This window comes from Quercus lobata, chromosome 9 (assembly GCF_001633185.2).
Source record: "Quercus lobata isolate SW786 chromosome 9, ValleyOak3.0 Primary Assembly, whole genome shotgun sequence".
NCBI lineage: Eukaryota > Viridiplantae > Streptophyta > Magnoliopsida > Fagales > Fagaceae > Quercus > Quercus lobata.
In genome coordinates this window covers 42,948,216-42,970,909 of record NC_044912.1, presented here as the reverse complement: position 1 = coordinate 42,970,909, position 22,694 = coordinate 42,948,216, and the positions used below count along the sequence as shown (strand labels likewise).

The window sequence follows — 22,694 nt, the reverse complement described above, 5'->3', positions numbered from 1 at the left end:
CGGAAAAATCATTTGGATTAAAGACCAATCCCAACTACCAGTAAGATCCACCACCTCCTTTATCTTTAGATTGGCGGCCTCTCTAGACAAAGGCCCCTGAATGGTCTTTCTAAGGGGACCATGATTAGTCCAATTGTCATTCCAAAAATCCAGCTTACTCTCAAAGCCCGGAAGCCACTTGGTTCCTTTTTTAAAAATTTCTTCTCCTCGCCCCATTCCCTTCCAAATTCTAGAGCTAGGCAACTTGCTTGCATTTCTCGAATTAAGTCTCTGGGGATTGCAATACTTCATCCTCAAAACCTTAGCCCAAGGGGCCTTATCTTCAGTGTGGAATCTCCAATTCAACTTTGCTAACAGCGCTGTATTCCTTCCTTTTGCTGTTTGAAACCCCAAACCCCCTTCTTCTTTTGCTCTTGTGACCTTTTTCCAGCCCACCCAATGCATTTTCCCCTTCTCTTCAATTGAACCCCACAGAAAATTCCTGTTAACTCTGTCAATACCATCCAGCACCTTACCAGGCAGTAAGTTACATTGCATAATGTATGCCGGAATAGCTGCAGAAGAAGCTTGAATCAGCACCGCTCTACCGGCCATGGAAAGGAGGTTGGCCTTCCACCCTGCAAGCTTACACTTCACTCTATCCAGAACAAAACCGAAGTCCTGATTATTATTTCCTTTGTGTTTAATAGGAAAACCCAAATATTTCCCCAGACAATCCGTTTGACGGAAACCAAGAATGTCACTCAAGGCCTCCCTATCATCAGGATCAATATTCGGAGAAAAATAAACCCTGGACTTAGACTCACTCACAGTCTGCCCGGAGTACCCACAAAAGGTATCAAGAACCTCTCTAATGGCATTGCAACTTTAGGCATTTGCCTTAGCAAAGAAAACAAGATCATCGGCAAAGAACAGATGAGAGAAGGCTGGGCCATTTCTAGACGCCTTGATTGGACACCACACTTTAGCCTCACACTTCTCTTGAATGAGTTGATTTAAAAATTCCATACACAAGATAAAGATGTACGGGGAAAGCGGATCTCCCTGCCTTATGCCTCTAGAAAGCTTGAAAGGATCAAGGCTTCCTCCATTAAACAAAATCGAGGTCGAGACAGAAGATATACAGCTCATAATAATCTCAACAAGATTATCCGGAAAATTGTAACGGATCAACATACCCCTAATGAAGCTCCATTCAAGTTTGTCGTAGGCCTTCTCTAGATCAATTTTAATAGCCATGTAGCCACCTTTCCCTTTAGCTCTCCCCATGGTATGAATAATCTCCTGCACAACAATAGCATTATCCACTCCCTTCCTACCAGGAACAAAAGCAGCTTGGCAGGGGGAAACAAGGTGATCCAAGAAGGGCCTAATCCTACCAACCAAAATTTTGGACACTATTTTATACACAAAGTTACACAGACTTATGGGACGGAAACTACCAATAGACTCAGGCCCTTGGATCTTCGGGATGAGTACAACATTCGCACTATTCAGAAAATCCGGAATTTTTTTCTCTCTAAAAACAGTATGCATCTCCTCAGTCACCGACCTTCCTACAACCAGCCAGAATCTTTGAAAAAAACCTGCATGCAGCCCGTCCGGACCAGGCACTTTGAAGGCTTTCAAGGACCAGAGAGCAGCTCTGATTTCCTCCTCCATCACCATGTGACTAATACTATTCTTCTCCTCAAGCGAAAGTTTAGGTATTCATTACTCAACTTCAACCATTCTTTTTATCAAAAAAAAATTGAGACACGTTATTCTATTTATTTATTTATTTTTTTGATAAAAAGACACGTTATTCTATTACTTCACAGTTACACATTAGAGAAAACAAAAGAGGGAGAGGGGGAGAAGGCCGGTGGAGATCAAGTGTCGCCGGAAGGACAAAGCCGGCGGTCATCGGCGTTCACCAAGCAGCAGCGCCTCGTCCGCTTCCCCACTAAAAGAAGAGAGCTAAAAGAAGCTCAACGAAGCCAAGCCAACAATGGCGTACTCAAATGTAGTCTCGAGGTTATCGTCGCGATTACAACCTTTCGCTCTCAAACTCGGCAAAAGATCGCTCTCTCCCGAGCTCTCTCCGCTCAAATCCTGCTCTCAATCACAAGCCTCTTCCTCTGCCTCCGCCTCCGCGGGACGCTTTTCCCGCATTTCTCGGTGAGATCTCCGAGCTCTCATTTTTGAAATCGTCACATGTGAACCTAATAATAACACACAAAAAAGTTTTCATTTTTGTTCCTTTAACTGAGAGTTACAGTTGTTTTTGTGATTAGGTTACCGTTGGAGTTAAGCAGCGTGGAAACGATGATACCGTTGCACAACGCGATAGCTTCGGCGAGGCTTGTATCGAGCTTGTCCACTGATTCTCAGACCTGGAGTTTAGTTCCTCAAGGTACTGTCACTCTCATGTGTGCCTATTTATTTGATGCCCTTTTATTTATTTCTTGCTTTTGAGAGAGCTTTTTGTTGAAAAAATTTGACTAGGAATTTAGTGCACACCACTTGTTTGTATGTATGTCTGTATGAATGTGTGACTTTTGGAGAAGTGTATTAATTGAACTTCCAAATGGGTATATGTAGTCTACTCTCATTGGCCCTATTTTGGATTAAGGATTTTGCAGAGGTATGGAATTTTTTTTTTTTGAAAAAAACTGAGTTGGTTGGTACTGCTATTCTGTATGTTAGGGTAGATGTTGATTGTCTCAACTGAAGTTGGACCTATTGCGGTTATCTATAGTTGGGGATATGAATCATGTTACGCCAATGTGCGATAATAAGATAGATATTTCAAGTTGTTTTATAGGGTTTTTGCAGTTATCTAGGGTGTCTTCTCCCCCCCCCCCCCCCCCCCCCCTCTTCCTTTCTATGGGTGAAGGGATGGGAATTTCCTTGTCGTTGGCGAGGTTCAATTGAGTGTTGCCACTGAATTTTATAAGGGTTCATTTGGTTAGGCATTTTGGGAGCTTAAAAGCGCATTTTTAAACCTCGAAACTTCATTTCACAACAGCATTTGTCATAGCTTTTTTTACAAACGCTCAATTAAACTCAAAACACCGTTTTGCAACAGCTTATCCAAACACACCCTAAGAGGGGGATGGACCTTCATTATGGTATTGCTTATGCAAGGGATGAGACCATTGAAGGGAAAGTTCAAGCTATTTGCTTAATTGATGATTATTTAGGATTGTCGAATTGTAGAGTTGGGTTAGGGGCCTTAGGGGCAGAGCGGATCCCTTGAGACCCAATGCAGCTAATTTATTTTTGTTTTTCTGGGACGAATTATAGGTTGGGGTGTATGGTAAGGTTATATTGAGAAATTTCAATGTACCAGAATAGGGTATCTTCGGAGGCACTATAAAAGTATTGTAAATTCTTTTTTTTTCTGATTGTGATTGTTTTCTGCCACCCACTCCTGTGGATGTAGGCACCCTACCTAAGCATGTAAGATTTGTGTTGATTATCTCTCTATTTTTCGCTGATATTGCTAAGATCATAATTCTTCCACTGAAAGTAATCAGCAAAAACCTTGTATCAGTTATTTGGGTTGGCCTCCAACCTGCAAAATCTTCATTTCTGATGTGAACGGCAACGTAAGATCAATTGGCCAATTGAAGGAAGGAAAACATCACATTCACCGGGTGTTTGTCCCTGATAAACATAGATGATGTAGGCAACCAATATAATTGGCTAAGCTTAATGGAAACAGGAAAATACATAGCAGATGAGGGGGGCCAATTATCTAATATTCAACCTACACATTTTTGCACCCCCCCCCCCCCCCCCCCCAACCCCCCAAAAAAAAAAAAAGGATTCTTGCTTTTGAAACAATTATGTATGCTTAATATGATCTAGTTCTGATCACATGTATGTGTGTGTGTGTTGACAACAATATATGCAAAGTATTATATTTCTTGTGATACACTTTTTTGAATTGGTAAAAGATTCACGCACCCAATGGATCTTCCATGACCTCATCCTCCAACCAATTATTATGGGACAAGGGCATGAGAATTGATCTATAGCTCATTGGTATAACGGTATGTTTCTTATGATAATTTCAACTCATTAAATAATCCATTTTGTCCATATTGCAGGTATATCAATGCCTTTATGACAGAGTTTGGTGGCAGCAAGTTCATATTCTAGGCGGCATTTCTGCTTGAGGGCAATTTTATTTTGTTCTAACTTTTGAGGCCTCTATTGTACTTAGATTGCTTCATTCATCTTCATCCGTTTTTATACTGTTTTTGAATGTCCATTACCAGGAGAGCCTGGATGAATTTTTGTTAACCATGGTTAAGTTACTTTGTTCTGTATGCCTAGCAAAGTAGTCTATAGCTTTGCTCTCTTGTTATTTAGATATATTTACAATTTCCATGTGGCATATTTCAGGTGACTTATCTTTTCCATTTGATAAGCTGATCTGACTCTAGAAAACTCATTTAATTAGTTATTGTTATCTTTAAAACTCTAAAAAGAATTTATGTTTTTTTAGGCAATTGGGGTATCTCTTTTTATAGCGGCCAGCTATGTGTTTTGGGAGAAATTTCCATGTCAATGAGAGAGATAGGCTATATTTGGATCTCCCATCACTCATATCTCAATTCTTATACCTCAAAACTCATTCTCATATCTCATATCTATTTCCCTATTTTCTTTTAACTCACTCCACAGTGTGTTTGGCATCAGAATTCCCCTTAGTTTTCAGTTTGAAAAAAGCAATTTTAACTCATTTTTGTGCAGCCCATTAGTCAGAACAGCCACTACCAGAGGATGAAGAAGATGAAACCCACACACCAACGGTAAAACATTCCACCCATCGCAACAAACCCAAAACTCAGCTCCATCACCACTGCCACCAACAGCAAACCTTGAACCCACTACCATTGACACTACCAACGGTCACAACCAAAAGAAAAATCTCTAACTACCAAATGAATTACAACCATCAACAACTAGTCTCATCACACGCGTTTCGTGCATGTGATAAAATTATTTATTTATTTATTTATTTTTAAGTGTCATAATTTTTCATTCATTCCAATTTGAGATTTACATGTTTTCTCATTAATATTATGCATTTAGAACTACTAATACAACCAGGAGTGTCATGAGGCTAGCTTCAAAAAATGATCAAATATTACACGTTTATTTTGTAGCAAACAAAAAAAACTTATGTTTTTATTATATATATAATTTTATTTTGAGAATTTAATTTGTAAGTGGATAAAAAAAAATTAAAAATCAACAAGAGAATGACCCTATTTTTGTTATTCTTGCGTGCAATGAGGCTTTTTTTTTTTTTTTTTTTGTTTTTAGTGTCATAATTTTTCATTAATTTCAATTTAAGGTTTACACGTTTTTTCATTAATATTACACATTTAGAATTTATAAGTAGATAAAGTAATTTGAAAATTAGTAAGAGAGTGGTTCTATTTTTTAAGCAATGTTTTAGTGGGAGTTAAAAGTTGTATTTTAATCACATTGTTCTTTAGTTTGGTCTCTATTTAAACATAGGGGTGTAGGGACACTTTTGAACCAAAAAAATGAGGATCCAAAACAGGAGAAGCCCCTTAAATAGTAGTATAGATATAGATAAATCTATGACATAACATTTTCACATCAAATTTAGATAACAAACTATTAAGAGTCCGGTTAACGGTGCCTTTGGAATATTTGTTAATTTACTATATTATGAAAATTTTAATACCATTTTTATTAAAAATATATATTAAAAAAATCCAAAAAATATATTTTTCCTTCAAAAATTTTAAAAAGTGTTTTTTAAACCAATGGTCTTAGAGCATCCCTTAAATTTTCTCAACAATTAATGGTGGAATGTAAATAAATGATGTCAATAATTAGTTCAAAAGTAATGCTATAAACTCAAACTCTTTTACAATATTTTTACAAACTATTGATGTGGCAAACTTTTTACCGGTTTTCATCTAAACCCACCACTAACATCACTTTTTCATTTACCAATAACCACTCACCACATCAACAATTTGTAAATTTTTTTGTAAAATAGTTTGTATCTCTAGCATTATTTATGAGTTCAAATGAAAATCAGTAACAATTTGTCACCTAAGTTTTGCTGTGAAAATGTTGTGCTAAAGCATTCACATTAGGTGTCCTATAAAAATGCCATTTCGACACATAAAAAAAAACTACTTTATTATTTTAACACACAATTTTACAATTTACCGTACATCACATCTTCTATTCTTCAATTTTATATATTAAAATAATATATACAAATATTAAAATAACATTAAAAATACCAACAATTTATAAAAATACAAAATAAAAAAACTCACCACAACCTACAGCCACCCCCACTACTCGCACCCATCAACGCCCCACATCCCACCCCACCATCATCCATCATCCATCACCTCACAACTCACCATCAAGGCCACCAAAACCACCACATCAGAACACCACATAAACCCCCAAAATCAAACCCACCACATCAAAACACCACAACCAGAACAAAATCCATTGCCTATCTTTTTTTTAAAAAAAAAAAAAAAAAACTGAACCCAATAAGCTGAGATGCTAGACAATGCAAACCCAATAAGCTGAGAAGCTAGACGAAATAGTAATGCTTTGCTTTGAGATGAACTAAACCAAACCAAATAGTTTTGTTGTATGAGATAGAATAGAGAGGAGAGAGTGAAAAAACAGGAAAAAAAAATGATGAAGATTTTATAGATTAGTGATGATGGAATTTGTGAGATAGTAGAGAGGAAATTGGTGGTGGCTCATGAATGGGAAGAGAGAAAAATAGAAGAGGGGAGAAGAAAAGAGTCTGTTAGAGTGGAGAGAGTGAAGTAGTGAATGTGTGGCTCAAAGTGAAGATAAGAAGAGATATATTTATTTGGGGGAAATGACACTTTACCGCCCTAAACTATGCATTAGATTACACTTTGCATCCTAAATTATTTGACTGCACACTTTGCACCCTAAACTATCACACTTATCACACTTTGCACCCCGGTGCTATTTTTGCTGTTATATTTAACAGAATCTTGTTGCATGTGACAAGCAAATACTTCTTGTTTAAAAGAAATAAAGTTAAAAGACTGAAACACCCTTTTTCAAAATTAATTTTTAAAAAACCCAAAAATTTCCACATCTCCCTTTGTCTAAAATTATTATCCCAGGACCTATTATAACAATAGAGGAAAGGGTGGCAGGGGAGGTAGGCAGTCTTATAACAACCATGGTTCAGCCGTTCAAGATGGCCATGCCCCAACCGATGTTGGGGTTCGTTCATAACATATTCAACCATTAGATGTTCATAAAGTGTTTGTTACTAGCTTTTCTAGGTGGGTGGTGAAAACACTTTTTCCCGAAACATATCTTTAATTTGGTTGCTATTGATGAATTCACCATTTGAACCATCTTTTTTCAACTTTTTTTTATTAAAAATTGCCATGCCTGGACTAATTTAAGTCTTGGCTTTTATTTTTTGGGTGTGGTTGCTTGGCAGTTGACCATACCTGACGATAAGCACTTGAGATCTTAAATGAGTAGTGCTTCAGCCTTAACCTTTGATGTTGAGAATCTATGGAATGATGAATACGCAGTTTGGGGATTTAGGGTTTACAATATACTGAATTTGGGGAAAGGGATGGCATGCATATGAGACAGAGAGAGATGTGGAAAAATTTAATTTTGAAGAAGGGTGTTTTAGTCTTTTAACTTTGTTCCACCTAAGCAAGAAGCATATGCTTGTCACACGCAGCAATATTCTGTTAAATATAACAGCAAAAATAATACTGGAGTGCAAAGTGTGATAGTTTAGAATGCAAAATGTGCAATCAGATAATTTAGAGTGCAAAGTATAATTTAGCGCATATTTAGGATAGTAAAGTGTAATTTTCCCATTTATTTAAGATGAGAGAGAACAATGAATAAAAAATAATAAAAACCAAATGGCATTTCCTTCCGTACCGTTCCAAATATGAGACTCTACTGTAGTAAATACCAAAACTTTTTGGCATTTAATACACTTTATTAAAAGGATAAATTATAAATTATACCCCTAAAATTTGAAGTGTTTGTATTTTACCCCTGAAATTTCAGAATCTAGATTTTACCTCTTAAAGTTTGAGAGTATTTGGATTTTACATCCTGGCATTTTAAAATTTGGATTTTACCCCATAAATTTTAGAGTTATTTAGAATTTATTCCCTAAAGTTTTTGGGTGTCTGGATTTTACACTGAAATTTCAGAATTTGGAGGTGTTAAATCCAAAAACTCCCAAAATTTAGGGAGTAAAATCTAAATTCTGAAACATCAAGGTACAAAATCCAAACATCCTTAACTTTAGGGGGTAAAATCCAAATTTTGAAATTTTAAAGTATAAAATCCAAACACCTCCAAACTTTAGGGGTGTAATTTGCAATTTTGCCTAAAATAAAAGAATGGGAAAATTTAGGCCCATTTCCTTTCCTTTTATCTTATTTCTTGGTAAATGGTTTAGGCCCCTTTTAGGAATTTACATATTGGTTGAAATGAATTAGATTGGAATATAGTTTGCAAAGTTATACTTAATAGGTATTGGTTGTACCAGGAGGGACTCTTCCATCTTATAGTCATCCAATCATGATTGTTCAACTAAGAAGTGGATGATAGTAGGAAGACAATAGTCGTGAGGTTGGAATAAGATAGCTTCAAATATGTTTGGAGTCAAATTTTTTCCTATATTGAAATGCGTATAGTATGTTTGGAATGGAGATGGAGGCCATCCAAACATAGGGGTAGTTTCCTGAATTGAGGTAGATGATTCTTGGGATTGAGATTTGTTACAATAACTAGAGCTATTGTACTGTGTAATTTCAACGATTGTGACTAAAACTTGAAAAGTTTGCTTTTAATCTTAACCCTTTGACCATTTTTTAAACTTTTTACCTTGATAACTTTTACAAATCATAACAAAATGGTAATATCACCAATTTGCAAATCCTGATTTTTACTCCACTGATGCAAGATACCGAATCATAGGCACAAATCTTGAGATTCTTGCATTTCATTAATTCTACAACACCCATTTTTCCATAACCCTAGTAAATGGAGGAAATCATGGGAGAAGTGATTAGAAAAGACCCCTATATATATATATATATATATATATATATATATATTGGACCTCTTTTACTCAAAGATATGAAAGAAAAACCCCAAAAACTCCATTGTTTTCGGAATTTTTAGGTTTTGTGAGTTCTAACCTAAGCATTTGAAAAGTTTGAGACAATACCACATCAGTGCCTCCAATTGGGTGGTGGTTTCCTTTTTGCAGGTCCTCCAAGGCTCCAGTTTGGACAAGTAACCTATTAAGACCCATTGCATCACCACATACCATGCTAACCATTAAACCAATTGTAGGTCTTCATTCATATACCATGTCGACAATATGATGGATATTTCATATTTTATGTGTTTTCTGACATTAAATACAGTTTTGTATGCAGTGGCGACTCTAGGAATATTTTTTAGGGGGGTCATTCAAATTCATGTTGAAGAGGTTGACAATAACCTCTTACTAAATAATATTTTCTTATTTCATCTTGATTATTAAGATGATAATATGAGAGCTTTCGCAACCTATGATTTGAATGAAGATTTTTCAAGTCAACACAAGTTCTTTTAAATAAAAGAACATTGGTAGGAGATGAATCTTGTAGTATACGTGATTTTTTTTTTTTTTATCAAAAAATTATCTATAATACATTAATACATCAAGAGAATAAATGATAAACTATAAGTTCATTGAGCATATTATTCTTTAGTATATTGAAGATTAGTGTTGCTAAAATTAACTCTTGGAAATCTTCAATGGTCTCTTACTATTATAACAAAGTTATTAATTATTATTGTTAAGTGAACTTTAATTATTATTGCTTAGAATATTTTAATTTATTATTTATTAATTTTTGTCTTTACTCTTTTCAATTATTTTATTTAACAATTCAACTCAACTTTGACAACTTATTACTCTTTATAATCCATTAAGAATATATATATTTTTTCGTGTCATTTGCAGTTCAACACAATAATACAATCATTAAAAAAAAGAAAAAAAGAATTGGCTTTACTTCCTAGTTCCCATTGTCCTACGTTTCACTTCCACTACCTCACACTTAAGGTGTGTTTGGATACTGCTTATTTTGTTGAAAACTGAAAACACTGTAGTAAAATAATTTTTTAATATGTGAATAGTATTGTGTGATCCATTTTTAATGAAAGTTTTGTTTAAAAAAGAGGTTTGTGGGTCCCGGAACAGTACACGAGACCCACTGAAAAAGCCACCACAACCACATAAACGCCTTCTCTAAAAAAAAAAAAAAAAAAAAAAAAAAATGCAGACGTAGACGTGCAAGAGTTGTATCCAAACGGGTACTTAGTTATTTACACTTTACTGGCCACTAAATTTTTTTCCTCTAAGATTTAAGATCAACAAATTACTAATTTTTGTTGTTGGACTTGCTTTTTTTTATCAGATTTTAGATCAAATTGGTTTCTTGTTAGGTTTTTTTCTTTTTGTTTAAAAAAGCCAAGACACATGTTGGTGTTGAATTGATTTGTTATTGGGTTTATTTAAGGGGGGTTCAAAATTTCAATTTAGGGTGGTCAAAACAAAAACTTTAAAAATATTATATGTAAAAAAAAAAAAAAAAAAAGAAGAAGAAGGAAGAATCCCAAAATCAGGGGGATCATTTGAACCCCCTGAACACTATGTGGCGCTGCCACTGTTTGTATGCACATGATATGAGTGATAAATGTAAATGTAAATACTAATGGATAAATACTGAATGAAAATGTAAATGTTGAATGTAAATAATTTTAAATATTGGATGTAAATGCGAATGAGTATACTAAATATGAAGCTTTATAATACTGCTTATAAAACTTACAATACAAAAAAAAATAAATGCTTGACTAAAAGCTTGAACTATTGTTGGCTTATTGAAGTAATGAATATAAATGACTAAAAGTTTGAATACATATTTAACTGTTTTATAATAAAACTGGTAGAGTATCTAAAGTTAGAGGGTTCTCTTCTTTAGAACTCTGAATGGCTAAAAACACCGAATGCCTTCTGACTGTAACTAAGCTTCAAATTTATAGAAACTGGAGAAGCCTTGAATCCTCTAAAGATCCCTCCAAATGGTATAGTGAAAGCCGTTTTGTATCTGTTCTAGCTCATGGATTTGGATATGCCAGAATCCGCTTTTCATGTCAAACTTGCTAAAAATGACTACCTTAGAGCCTGTTTACCAAGTATTTTTTGTTAACCAAGCCTATATATATAATGTGTGTGTCTTGTGCGCATGCACAATGTGTATCTATGTATGACTGTGGATGTATGGAGAGTCATATACGTTAGTTATCAATTTTGCTCCTTTGAAGTAGTAAAATCCTAGCTTTGCCACTGCCACCCTATATACAAAAAGGTGGAATAGGAGGGGGGGGGATTAGATTGTTTAGCAATGAGTAATTGAGGTTAAAACTTTTTACAAAACTTTAACCCCAAATGGAGATCATGATTTCCCTTTGAAGAACATTTGGAAGCCGAAGGTTCCAGCTCAAGTGACATTCTTTATCAAAACTACAAAACCACATTAGGGAAAATCCAACCATGGAGAATTTGAGGAAATGCAATATTTATACTGATTGAGACTTTGAGTGAAGTTGTGTGTGTGTGTGTGTGTGTGTTTCTTCATTGTGATTTAGTTAGATTTGTGGGCTATGGTCGCTTGTTTTAAGTGGGTCATTCCTATTTGTGTGGGATTAAATGGGTCATGCGCTCATGCCAAGATGTGTGGTTGATTTTTAAGCTTGCTAGAAAGGACATTTTGGTCGAGATTAGAACATAGTTTGGAATCCAGTTCTTCGACTTATTATGTAATGTATTAGGAGAGAGATGCATTAAGCTCCAAATGGTATAAGAGTTGCTGGTATAGCTCTTGTATAGTTCCCATGTACTTGAGTTGGGTCCCTTGTTCAAAGCATTACCCAGAATCCTAGGATCAAATTTCAGCAATCTTAACATATGAGTGCATTGCATACAAAGAATGCCATAGAAAGTAGGGACATTGATCAACAGACTAGTTCAACTAGCACGTGGGAAAGAACTAGCACTGTATCGACAAAAGGTAAGATTTGAGCATGCTTGGACACGCCAGATGTATATACCAAGGAACCCATTGCCCCCTACCCAAAATGATAAATTCAAACAAATATCAATACAGAAATATCAAAGAAAGGAGTCGACAGAGTAAAAGAGATGTGCTTGGAATTGATTTTATTCAAGCTTTCCCTTCATACAACCTAGGTCTGCCAAAGGTCAGTGTCAAATGCAGATAATCCTGAAACAATCAGCGTACCTAACTTGATACATAGGCAACAAAAGGTATGAACCATTCCAATCAATCAATCTTCTTTTTTTGGGGATAATCTTATGAAATTTGCCAAGCAGGTGGTCTAGTTCCCATCCTATATGATTCCTCTTGGTAGCAAATAAAAATTGGACTTCAAAATTCAAACTAAACCCTTTCCAAAGCGTAAAGAAAAAATTAAGAGGAGGATAACTATTAACAAGACAAGGGCGGTCCATGTTACTTGGTACAGAAAGAAAACCTTGCTACAATCTGACTACTTTTCCACGTTATAAGCCGGCATATATGACTCTAGAATCAATTGTGAAGGGGTTGGAGATCTGATCTCAACAATCAAATATGTGTACTTCCACTGCTTGTCCACTTGGTCCTTGAACATCTCAGAGTAAACTTTCCCAGTTCCATGGGGCCCACGGATAAAAAAATTAATCTACATCAAATTAGTTAGACATTAGCACAAATGAATATTCTATGCCAGATGTTGATGATCAACAATATCATCTACAATTCAGGTTTTCCCAAGGAACAAACTAATATCTAGAATAATATAACAACTTCAACATGCTAAAATTATTCAAACTGTGGAAGTTCACGAAAGTCATGCTTCTTTCATAATGTCATCAAGGTTGACGGAAATTGCTGTTGCACATGCTTAATGGAAATAGTTTAAAACAATTTATTATAATAATAATGTGATGCATATGCTTGGTGGAAGTTGCTTATAAATAACACCACAAGTTATCAGGCTAGCATGGAATTACCTCCACATGCTCTACACCTTCTTCATCAGTCCATGTCTTATGAGGAATACGTTGGCGAGCAGCACGATTTCTACTTTCCTGACCATAGCCTGTAATTGGGGATCCAATCCTCACCCTAACCTGATATGAAGCAAATCTAACTCACGTCAACCACAAAACTGCAATGAAAATGTTCACAAACACAAAAACACTTAAGAACTATTCATCCTTGAACTCAAATAATAGCAAATCATGATCTGTAAATGGCACAAAAGTACTTGTTAAAAAAAAAAAAAAAAAAAAAAAAAAACCTAAGTTATACCCCTGTTTCAAATTAAGTCCCGAATTTTCCATCTTATCAAATAAAGTATTCTTTAGAAAAACTTCAAATGTCAGGCCTCTGCCCATTTCACACTGATGCCAATTACTGAACCTATCTATCAAAACATCCACATTTTACGAAAGCAAATGGACTTTTTCATAGATCCATCCCGCAATGGTGGCGTTCTTTGTTGGACTCTCTTTCTCCCCCACAAGGCAAATGGATGCTGATGGCTGAAATGGGGAGCAGAGAAATGGTTTTGGGTTTGAGGAATCGGTTCACAATGGAGGCTCAATTTGGTGTTGAACTTTTTTTTTGGGGTGTTTGGGCAAAATGGATTGGTCTAGATTCTGTTCTTGGCCAAATTAGGTAGACAATCATTGGTTGGGGAAATGGGTGCCAAAACTGGAAAGGGGAGCTGAATGATGAATTTAGGTTCGAGTGGGTTCATTAAGGTGGATAGTTTACAATGGCACCTGGCTTTGGCTAGATTGTGTAGACGAGTATGGGTTTGGGAAGGCAGCAATAAGGTGGCTTTGCGACTTTTGGGTGGGGTTGGGGGTTGCAATTGGTGGTTGAGGAGACCTTGGATGATTGGTGGCTAGGAGAGGTGGGCGGCGTGAGGACTTTTAGTAGCATTTTTTGGGACCAATTGATTATGGTGATGTTTTGTCAGTGGTGCTTTTATGAGAATTGGCCGGAAATGATATGGGTCTGAAGGTGTTAGGCACCAGTTAGGCTGAGTGTAGCTTTAGGTCTCGTGGGTGTGTGGGTGTGGTTTTTGGTACCGCTAATTAAGGAGCCTGTCTGTTTCATGGAGATTAGCTGGCAGTGACTAGTGGTTTTGGGAGTTGGCATTTGTTATGGGTGTGAGTGGGTTTGGGGTTTGATTGGGAGGCAGCTCAACTGGTTTTTAGAAGCTAGCAAAAGTTCAAAGAGAGAATGAGGCTTGAACATTCTCTGCTGGAGCCTGGATCTCAAGTCTATTTTGCTGCGCACACTGCATGAATGGCTGGCTGTTAGGCTTAGTCATTGTTGTAATGATTTGATTGCAATTTTAGATGCTTGTTTGTTTAGATGATGTTCTTAATGGTCTCTGCATTCACTACTTGTGGATGCAGACTGTGTTGTAATTTTTTCTTCTTCTAATAAAGTTATTACTTATAAAAATAGAGAAAGTGAGAATGTTAAGGCTAGAGAGTTTAGATACAAAATTGTTTTGTGGGGATACATGTGGTTAATAAACAACACTAGTGTGAAATGGGTGGAGCTTGACATTGAAATCTTTTAGAAGGAAAGAACTATAATTGACAAAACAAAAAATCTAAGACTTAATTAGAAATAGGGGTATAACTCTTATTTTTATTTTTATCTCCCTATAAATAATATGGCCTAGAAACTAGATGGATCATTTGCATTCAACTTATTTCTGACTTAAACACTAGAATTGATGATTTGGTATGCAACAGTGACACATATAGACTACATGGCCTAAGAGTGAAATTATAGAAAATGCCTAACTACTCGTAGTTTGAGGGTTTTTTTTTTTTTTTTTAATGAGTAAATAATTTTATTGAGGTATTTATACACATCAAATCTTTTTTTTTTGATAAGTAATAAAAATTATATTATAAAATGAAGAAATTTATACACATCAAACTTCATGCTTTGTAGCTTAACATTCACACTTTGAGGCTTGGTTTACTCATAGGTGAGCTGTGAACCCAGTGGTATTAGGGCTGGCTCATGAACCCGATCAACCTGACTCACATGCCTGACCCAACCTGATTCAAGTATTCATGAGTGGTTTCGAAAAACCAGGCAGGAAGCAGGTAGAAGTCAGATTTTCACCCAATAAACCTGACCTAACTGATAACCTATAACCCTTTCCCACCCACCCCCTTCTTTCTCCTTCCCTTTTCGCCCTTTTCCTTTTCTTCTTCCTTTATTCATTTATTTATTTTATCTCCCTAGTTCTTTCTTTCTACGAGATCTAATAGTCTCACCCCATCCCCCTCACCACTAAGATTATCCAACTTCATTGACCCCGAATAAAATCGGTAGCCCCCAATCACAATGCAGCATGAAGATAATGTCGTCATCCCTGCCTCCATTGTCCATGGAAAATATGAGCTACTAACCTGTGATCTTTGTGATTGACCCAGCTGTCCCCTCCACCCCCCCTCAGCCCCGACCGCAAGTTGAAAGGTAAGCATCAATGGATTTCAACTGGTCTATTGGCCAGCAACGGGTGTAAGAAATTTTCACCCAAAGGACCAGTCAGATTGAGTGACTGGGTTAATACCAAACCTAAACTGACTTGACCAGTCAGCACCCGTAAATGGTATTATTATATTACAGTCTAATAGAACATTTCAAACAATTGCTTCCTTTTCAAATCCACCCAACACAAAGTATATATGTTTCATGTGAACCCTATATCACCATGGCCCCAGTAGAAAGAAATACATTCATCATTATCAAAGCTGAAATTGAGAGAGCAAATTTCACTAACCTGGCTGTCATCTTGAATCCTCTTCAGAGCCTTGTTAAAGACCTTGTATCTGTAACAGGCAATGTTTCCAAACCAGGTGAAAAATGATGAAGGAAGACTTCCCATAAAGAAGACTAATTAACCATATGACATAATTTTAACTAGAAATTTATCTCTTTACTCTTTTGGTTGAAAGATAAGCTCTTTAAAAACAGCATATCCAGCAGCAGCTGCAATTCCAAGCCCTATAATAATGATAGCAGTGTAGGAAGCCCCCTCTACAAATGTCACAGGCTTCTCTGGGATATTATATGTAGGAGCATCAAAGACATCCTCAACCGTTGATATGTCTTTTTTAGTCTGTCAAGGAAGTAAAGGCTCAATCAAGATAATGAAACTTGAATTAGAAGTATATATCGGAAGAACATAATTCAGAGTCAAACCTCTGATCCACTTTGACCCTTCTGCTTCTCTGATTTATTTTGCCTTGGTCGCTCTGAAGCTTTTGATGAAATGGATCTAGTGGAGAATGGAATCATGGTGTTTGCCCCATATTTTTCTTTGAGTAGAAATGGTAACCGGGGAATACAATCTCTAGTAGAAAACTGTCTATATAGAACCGGGATTCCTGCAAAACATTAACATATAAAAAAATATGAAAATAAAATAACAAATTTACAAAACCAGACTCACCTATCAAAAAAAAAAAAAAGGGGACTCATTCTCCCTCCCTAAATTTCCCCACAAATCAGTTTGAACATCTGTCATGGAGAGCTGTCAACATTAGATGCCATAAAAAGGTTAAAACTAACCCCACAGCAGAAGCACCCCTACCAAAAACACTAGTTTCTATACTACATACAATTTTGTCTCCACCAGCAACCTCAAAAAAAGATAGGGCAGGAATTGGGGTGCTCCAAAAGAGGGAGCACAGGAAATTACTTCTGTTAGTTAAGGAGGTATGGATTATTTGTATTGTGGATTATTATTGCTGGGTTCATGATTTCTGCAGCTACATAAAAACGTAGTGTGTCCTCAATTTCTTGTGACCACACAAAAAAAAAAAAAAAAAAAAAAAAAAAAAAAAAAAAAAAAAAAACCCAACTTGAACCAACGTTTTGATCTGGCTCTAACAAAAATATTCCGGTACACCGTTCACCTCAACATTTCTCCCTTGTCTGACTGTTGTTGAGCTGTTTTTGGAAAAAGGACCTCCCAGAGGAAATTTTAATGTGGCTGAAATCCTCCTCCACACCCAACCCCCAAACCCCCGCTTGTGCACACCCAGGCCCTTGAATTAGTTATATTATGATCCAGGGAATAGAAAAAGGTGTCCATTGTCCAATTTTTTGAGATGGGTAGATGTTGATGATGTGGAGGAATAGACTGGTGCAAAACAACACTGACAAACAAAAAAGAAATTCATGATAATTAATACTGCCTTAAACCAAAAGATGGCTTGTACAGATTGGTAGAGGAAATATTTCAGTCTTAAAATGGAACTGCAGTAGACTAATGCACAGAGAACATATTGCAGTTCGGATGATACCACAGAACTCATTTTCAAACACGGACACAGTAATACCAACAACCAGAAGGCAGAAACTAACTATTTTTGGAAAAAAAAAAACAAACAAACAGAGCATCCTCTTGCAAGATCATTGTAATAATTGTATGTTAAGCTCAAATATGAAGATAAATAATATGAAACTAACCATTAACTCCAAGTACATCCTGCATAATGAAAACAAAGAAAAGAAATTAGACTGCAATCATATGCTAAGAACAAATAAATGTAAGGAACTAATTACCACACCTTAGTCATGCGGTTTGCTTGAAAAGTTGATCGTCCAGCACTACCTGACTTCAATAGAAGGAGCAACTGCATCATCATCACATAGGAACTAAGTACCGAATAAAGATACATAATGCTTAACTAACAAACTTACAGGATTTGAAACATTACTCTAAAGATATATTTTGTCAACCATGTACATTAGGCCTTAAGCTGAGAGAATCCAAAGGAACTTTCTTCCAGCCATACATGCCAACAAACAATCACAAAATGGTTTCGATTGTTAATTTATTGGCATATCTTTTTCAATGTGACCGAATAGCAAAGTAAAGGATATGTTCAACTAAATTTCCAGAAGAAGATTGAGGAGAAATCTAGGCACTCATAGCCTTGATTTTTGATTCCTTCTCCAGCCCTCTCTCCCTCTCCCTATTTGACCAGCTATGTATTCTTAATTTTGTTACTCATAATCTTTCTTAAGTAATTTAGTCTCATGCCTTCTAAACACAAGGTCCTTTATTGTTGAGTATGAGGTTAAGGTGCTGTTAACCTTAGCTATTTAATCTCATTAATATTTATTAATTCACATAACAATGGTTGGAGAGAGAGAGAGAGAGAGAGAGGCAGAACATATCATCATATATCTTAGGATACATATGATATAACATGCGTTGTTGAAAGATTGAGTGCAAAGGACTTGTGAAGCATAGCCACGAAGAAAAGTGTGTGCTTGATAGATGTAAAGTGCAGTGTTTGAAGTGCAAGGTAAAATTATATTCAAGTGAAAAAATTGCAATATACAATAAAATAAAGTTTAGAATCAATATAGTGATTTATTTAGCCAGTTAGCTTAAAGGACTAGAGCATTTTAGAAATCCACAAAGATCAAAGGTCCAAATCCTACATAATCCTTTTAAAGTTTATAAAATTTCAACAGATAAGTCTGAATTAAATTATCAACAGACAGAAAATCAATCATCAACTCATAGAAAAATTTAAACATAAAACTATATGTTATTGTCTAGCGATTTACATATTATAATTTCTCATGCATTAGTAATGATCAAATTCAAGTGCATGGTTTGGCTAAATATACCCAACAATCAAAGTTTTTTTTTTTTTTTTTAATGACAACCAGTGTAGTCAAAGACAAGTTGAGCACCCGAGTGAGGCAAGGCATGCCTAAGATGCCTCTAAAACCCTGAGGTGAGATGCCTTTAGTAAGAGACTGGCGTTTAGAGTGCAGAGAAGCTCCCAAACGCCTCAAGCAAATTGTAAGGCGCTTGAAGCGAGAGCCTAAAGAAATTTAGAAAATGAAAAAGAAACGGGCAGTTTTGTAGTTTGAAAAAAGGGTTTTAACTTTGATTAGAGTTAATGGGTGTCTCTTTCTGTTCCTTTTCTTTCCTCATCAATTTAGAAATACACTTTTTTTTTTCAAAGTTCAATCATATAATCATTAGCTTTGATAGTTATTCTTTATTTATTTATTTTTTTTTACTCTTTTATTTTTAATATAAGCTTGTTGTAAAGTTCATTCTTATAGATTAAGCAGAGAGCATCCTATTAGTTTGCAAAATTCACACCGTACCTAATGAGTATTAGATAAATCTGGTTTGAATTCATTCTAACGTATAATAGCCAAATTTAGAATCCAGCGCCTTGCTACTAGGGCAAGTGCTGTTTTGGCACCTCACATGGGCAAACAAAGACTCGCACCTTAAATTGCCTTTCACCTTTAACTACATTGGGACAAACAATTTTTTTAGACCTACACAAGATTTGTTTTGTATAGCAGACTGAAAAAATAGAGTATCACTGATCAATGGCCCTTTTGATTGGTTATTTCAATGGAAATGGGGAAAAATCCTCCTTTTATAACCTGGAGCTTCCACAAAATGCACAGATTTTATAAACTCTAACTGCTTCACCTAAAGATGATGGGATTTTGTACTTAACTACTTATTACTTTTTAAGCATTCCTAGGCTCAATCCTAACAATGTTGGATATAAAACATTGGAACGCCTTATATTTCTAGTTCTGATTGTTCATGTACTTCAAATTTTACACCATTCAAACAATTTCTAGATCTTTTCATTTATTCAAATTTAACGCATTATAACATAACTCTAGCACCCAACCCCCCAGGTAATTTTAACCAACCCAAACAAATTTTCTCAATCAAATGCACCCCACCAATCATTTTATAATGGATGACAACCTTTTATGGTCCAAACAAAATCATATAAATTTAACATTGACCAAAATAATATGCTATGACAGTTTTTGAGTTCAATGAAACCACCCATGAGACTAAGCAATACATCATCACTACATACTCTAGTGGATCTAACGTATCTTATCCAGTAAAGTCTCTTATCATCGAATAAGAGACCTAGGTTCAAATCCTACCTACACTAAAATCCAATTAGTGTATTGGCCTAACAATAAAGAACAATCATCATGAAGCGGAGGTCATAGGTTCAGATTATATTGGATCAATCAAAGAAAAAAACTACACTAACCAAAATGCAAATCAGCCCAAGAATTAACAAGCAATTCAAAAAAGTACTTAAAAAAAAAAAAAAAAAAAATCCCAACACTAATCAATTTGCAAATGGGGTCACCTGATTTGCCTCATTGCCCAGCCGAGGAGCCTCATGGGTCTGCAAAGGCCGCAAGGCATGAAGAATGGAACGGTTTTGTGTGTAATTCCAACACTTCATTTCTGCCAAAAGCCTCACCATATCTAACTGCTTGTTCCTCATTATCCCTGACAAGTACTTGTATGTTCCTAACATCACCAAAACCTACTAATATCAGAATTAAAATCCCAGAAGTTCAACAACATCAAAAAAAAAAAAAAAAGTCTATGAAACTAACATTAATTCTCTTAACACTCTATTTGGTTACTGGGAAAATGTGGAAACATACTAATGTATAAAAACTTCCAAGTATTTAACTAAAGTGCACTTTTTTATTTAGTTATTTGAAAATGAAACAGCACATACCAAATGGGTGTTAAGTATCTCATTTTCTTTCCTTTTTCCCGAGATTTTCTCAGCATCCAAACAGTTTTTTATTTTTATTTTTTTGAAACATAAACAGCATATACCAAATGGGTTTCTAATATCTCATTTTCTTTTGTTTTGTGTTAGATTTTCTCAGCATCCAAACAGAAAAAAAAAAAAAAAAAAATTTCGAAAAATAGTTGAAAAAAAAAAAAAGCGTACCCATGATTAAATATAACAAGAGGGGCTTTCCGGTGGAATTTTGTATCTCGGTCCCCTCTCTCTTTCTCTCTGACTTTGTACACTGGTGTTGTTGATCAATGACCTAATTTTTAGGTATGGTGTTCGAGGGTGAATCTGGGCCGTCAATTTCTGATTCCGAAGTTCCCACCTAAAACCCTGATAGGTGTGTGGGCTTTGCGGGTTTAGTCATCGAAACGGGTCGAATTTTTTTTGATTGTTTTGAATGTGATAATAATGGATAAAATGGGCTTCTTTCTTTGGGCCTTTTGGAGTTGGGTTTTTTTTTTTTATTAAAAAAAATTCGGCTATTTGGTCTCTATTCCTTTGGTGAAAATTGTGGGTTACAACTTACACAACTCACACTTATAGGTATCACTTATTATTATTTTGTCGATTACTTCAATAATTATTAAAAAAAATTATGAAAAACGAATTAGTAGCATTATTGATTAATAAATTTGCTAAATAGAATCCTCCATAGTTATTTTATTTTATTTTATACAAGATAGAAATTTTACTCTAACCTAATTTAAATGTATATGTATGTAAAACTTCCTTTTAAAGACTTGAATTCCAACTTCAACCTCCATACCCTACAAGCACTTATAAATTAAAATCATATACTTTCACATACTTATCACACTTGGTCCCCCACCACAGCACAAAGATAAAAGTGCATGGTGTGAAAAAATCCATGAAATAATATATATGTTTTTAGTATTTTCCATTTTTAGAAGAACCTTGTTAGTGGCACCTAAAAAATCACCAAAATTTTCATCGGTAAAAAATGAGCTGATTTACTATGTTCATTTTAAAAAAGTCAATTTGCAAAATGATCCATAAGGTTTAGGTCAAATTCAAACATACTCTTTGCTTTCAATTTTGTATTATGCTATATTAGAAATCATAAATTTTGATCATTCATGAAAATGGCATTTGACAAATTAATTGTAAAAATAAATCACTTTTTTAAATAAAACTTAAAAAAAATATTGTATTGTCACTAGGGTTGAGGTCAGGGTATTAGTGTCTTTTAAGAGCATCTCCAAAAACTTAGGTAAAGGCAAAATAATCTCTATAATAGAGAATAAGATCCAAAAAATGGTCTCCAATGGATTCTCTAAACCATGGTTTTTTTTGGCTTATGAACAATAGCTCATCAAATCTGATGGGCTACTGTATATTAGCAAAAAAATAAAACTAAATAAAAAATTAGCAAAGAAAGGAGTGGGGATGGGGGTATGGAAATATGTGTGTTAAAAAATGAATAAACAATGAATGAAAAAAATAATATTTAAATAAGATAAAGAAATTATAGAGAATTTGTTGTAAGATATATTTGAAAAAATAGATAGGTAAAAGGTAAATATTATTGTTCATTGTCCAAACAATACAAAAATATAGAAAAGCTGTTAGAGATGCTCTAAAATGGATAATACACCTGATTCCTCTCGGCCTTAAAAATAGATTATAAAGATATAAATTAGATATTTTTTTACATCCACGTATATTAATGGTCTTTACATCTGAAGAGCAAGGATAGGCCACAACCTTGCCCAACTCTCTCTCTCTCTCTCTCTCTCTCTCTGCAGCAGCAGCAGTGGTATGAGTGCATGGTTGTACCAGCTTTTGCACATTCATGTTCCAATGAGGTGATGACATCTGCACGTAATCCAGT

At 35.2% G+C, this 22,694-nt stretch overlaps 2 protein-coding genes across 3 annotated transcripts; one reads left to right on the top strand and one right to left on the bottom strand.

Moving 5' to 3' along the window:
- The first annotated feature begins 1,806 nt into the window (after positions 1-1,806).
- On the top strand, positions 1,807-4,420 carry LOC115960064. Its single transcript, XM_031078761.1, has 3 exons — positions 1,807-2,160; positions 2,277-2,395; positions 4,098-4,420. The coding sequence occupies exons 1-3, from the start codon at positions 1,991-1,993 to the stop codon at positions 4,115-4,117; spliced, it is 309 nt and encodes a 102-aa protein (XP_030934621.1). The 5' UTR covers positions 1,807-1,990; the 3' UTR covers positions 4,118-4,420.
- Positions 4,421-12,293: 7,873 nt separating this feature from the next.
- LOC115960063 (probable mitochondrial import inner membrane translocase subunit TIM21) lies at positions 12,294-21,158 on the bottom strand. 2 transcript variants are annotated; one of them, XM_031078758.1, is made up of 9 exons: positions 20,996-21,158; positions 20,390-20,556; positions 17,786-17,851; positions 17,685-17,703; positions 16,413-16,597; positions 16,151-16,329; positions 15,991-16,039; positions 13,175-13,294; positions 12,294-12,843 (listed from the first exon to the last, which is right to left on the bottom strand). In XM_031078758.1, the coding sequence occupies exons 1-9, from the start codon at positions 20,997-20,999 to the stop codon at positions 12,670-12,672; spliced, it is 963 nt and encodes a 320-aa protein (XP_030934618.1). In that variant the 5' UTR covers positions 21,000-21,158; the 3' UTR covers positions 12,294-12,669. The 2 variants fall into 2 exon arrangements, with proteins under 2 accessions (XP_030934618.1, XP_030934619.1); XM_031078759.1 differs by having other exon boundaries at positions 17,786-17,833; positions 20,996-21,138.
- Between the last annotated feature and the right edge of the window lie 1,536 nt (positions 21,159-22,694).

Coding starts and splice junctions, on each gene's coding strand:
- LOC115960064 (XM_031078761.1), top strand. CDS start 1,991: ATGGCGTACTCAAATGTAGTCTCGAGGTTATCGTCGCGATTACAACCT. Junction 2,161..2,276: donor CGCTTTTCCCGCATTTCTCG/GTGAGATCTCCG, acceptor TTTTGTGATTAG/GTTACCGTTGGAGTTAAGCA. Junction 2,396..4,097: donor CTGGAGTTTAGTTCCTCAAG/GTACTGTCACTC, acceptor TCCATATTGCAG/GTATATCAATGCCTTTATGA.
- LOC115960063 (XM_031078758.1), bottom strand. Junction 16,330..16,412: donor AGGGTCAAAGTGGATCAGAG/GTTTGACTCTGA, acceptor CTTCCTTGACAG/ACTAAAAAAGACATATCAAC. Junction 12,844..13,174: donor AAGGTGTAGAGCATGTGGAG/GTAATTCCATGC, acceptor AATTTGATGTAG/ATTAATTTTTTTATCCGTGG.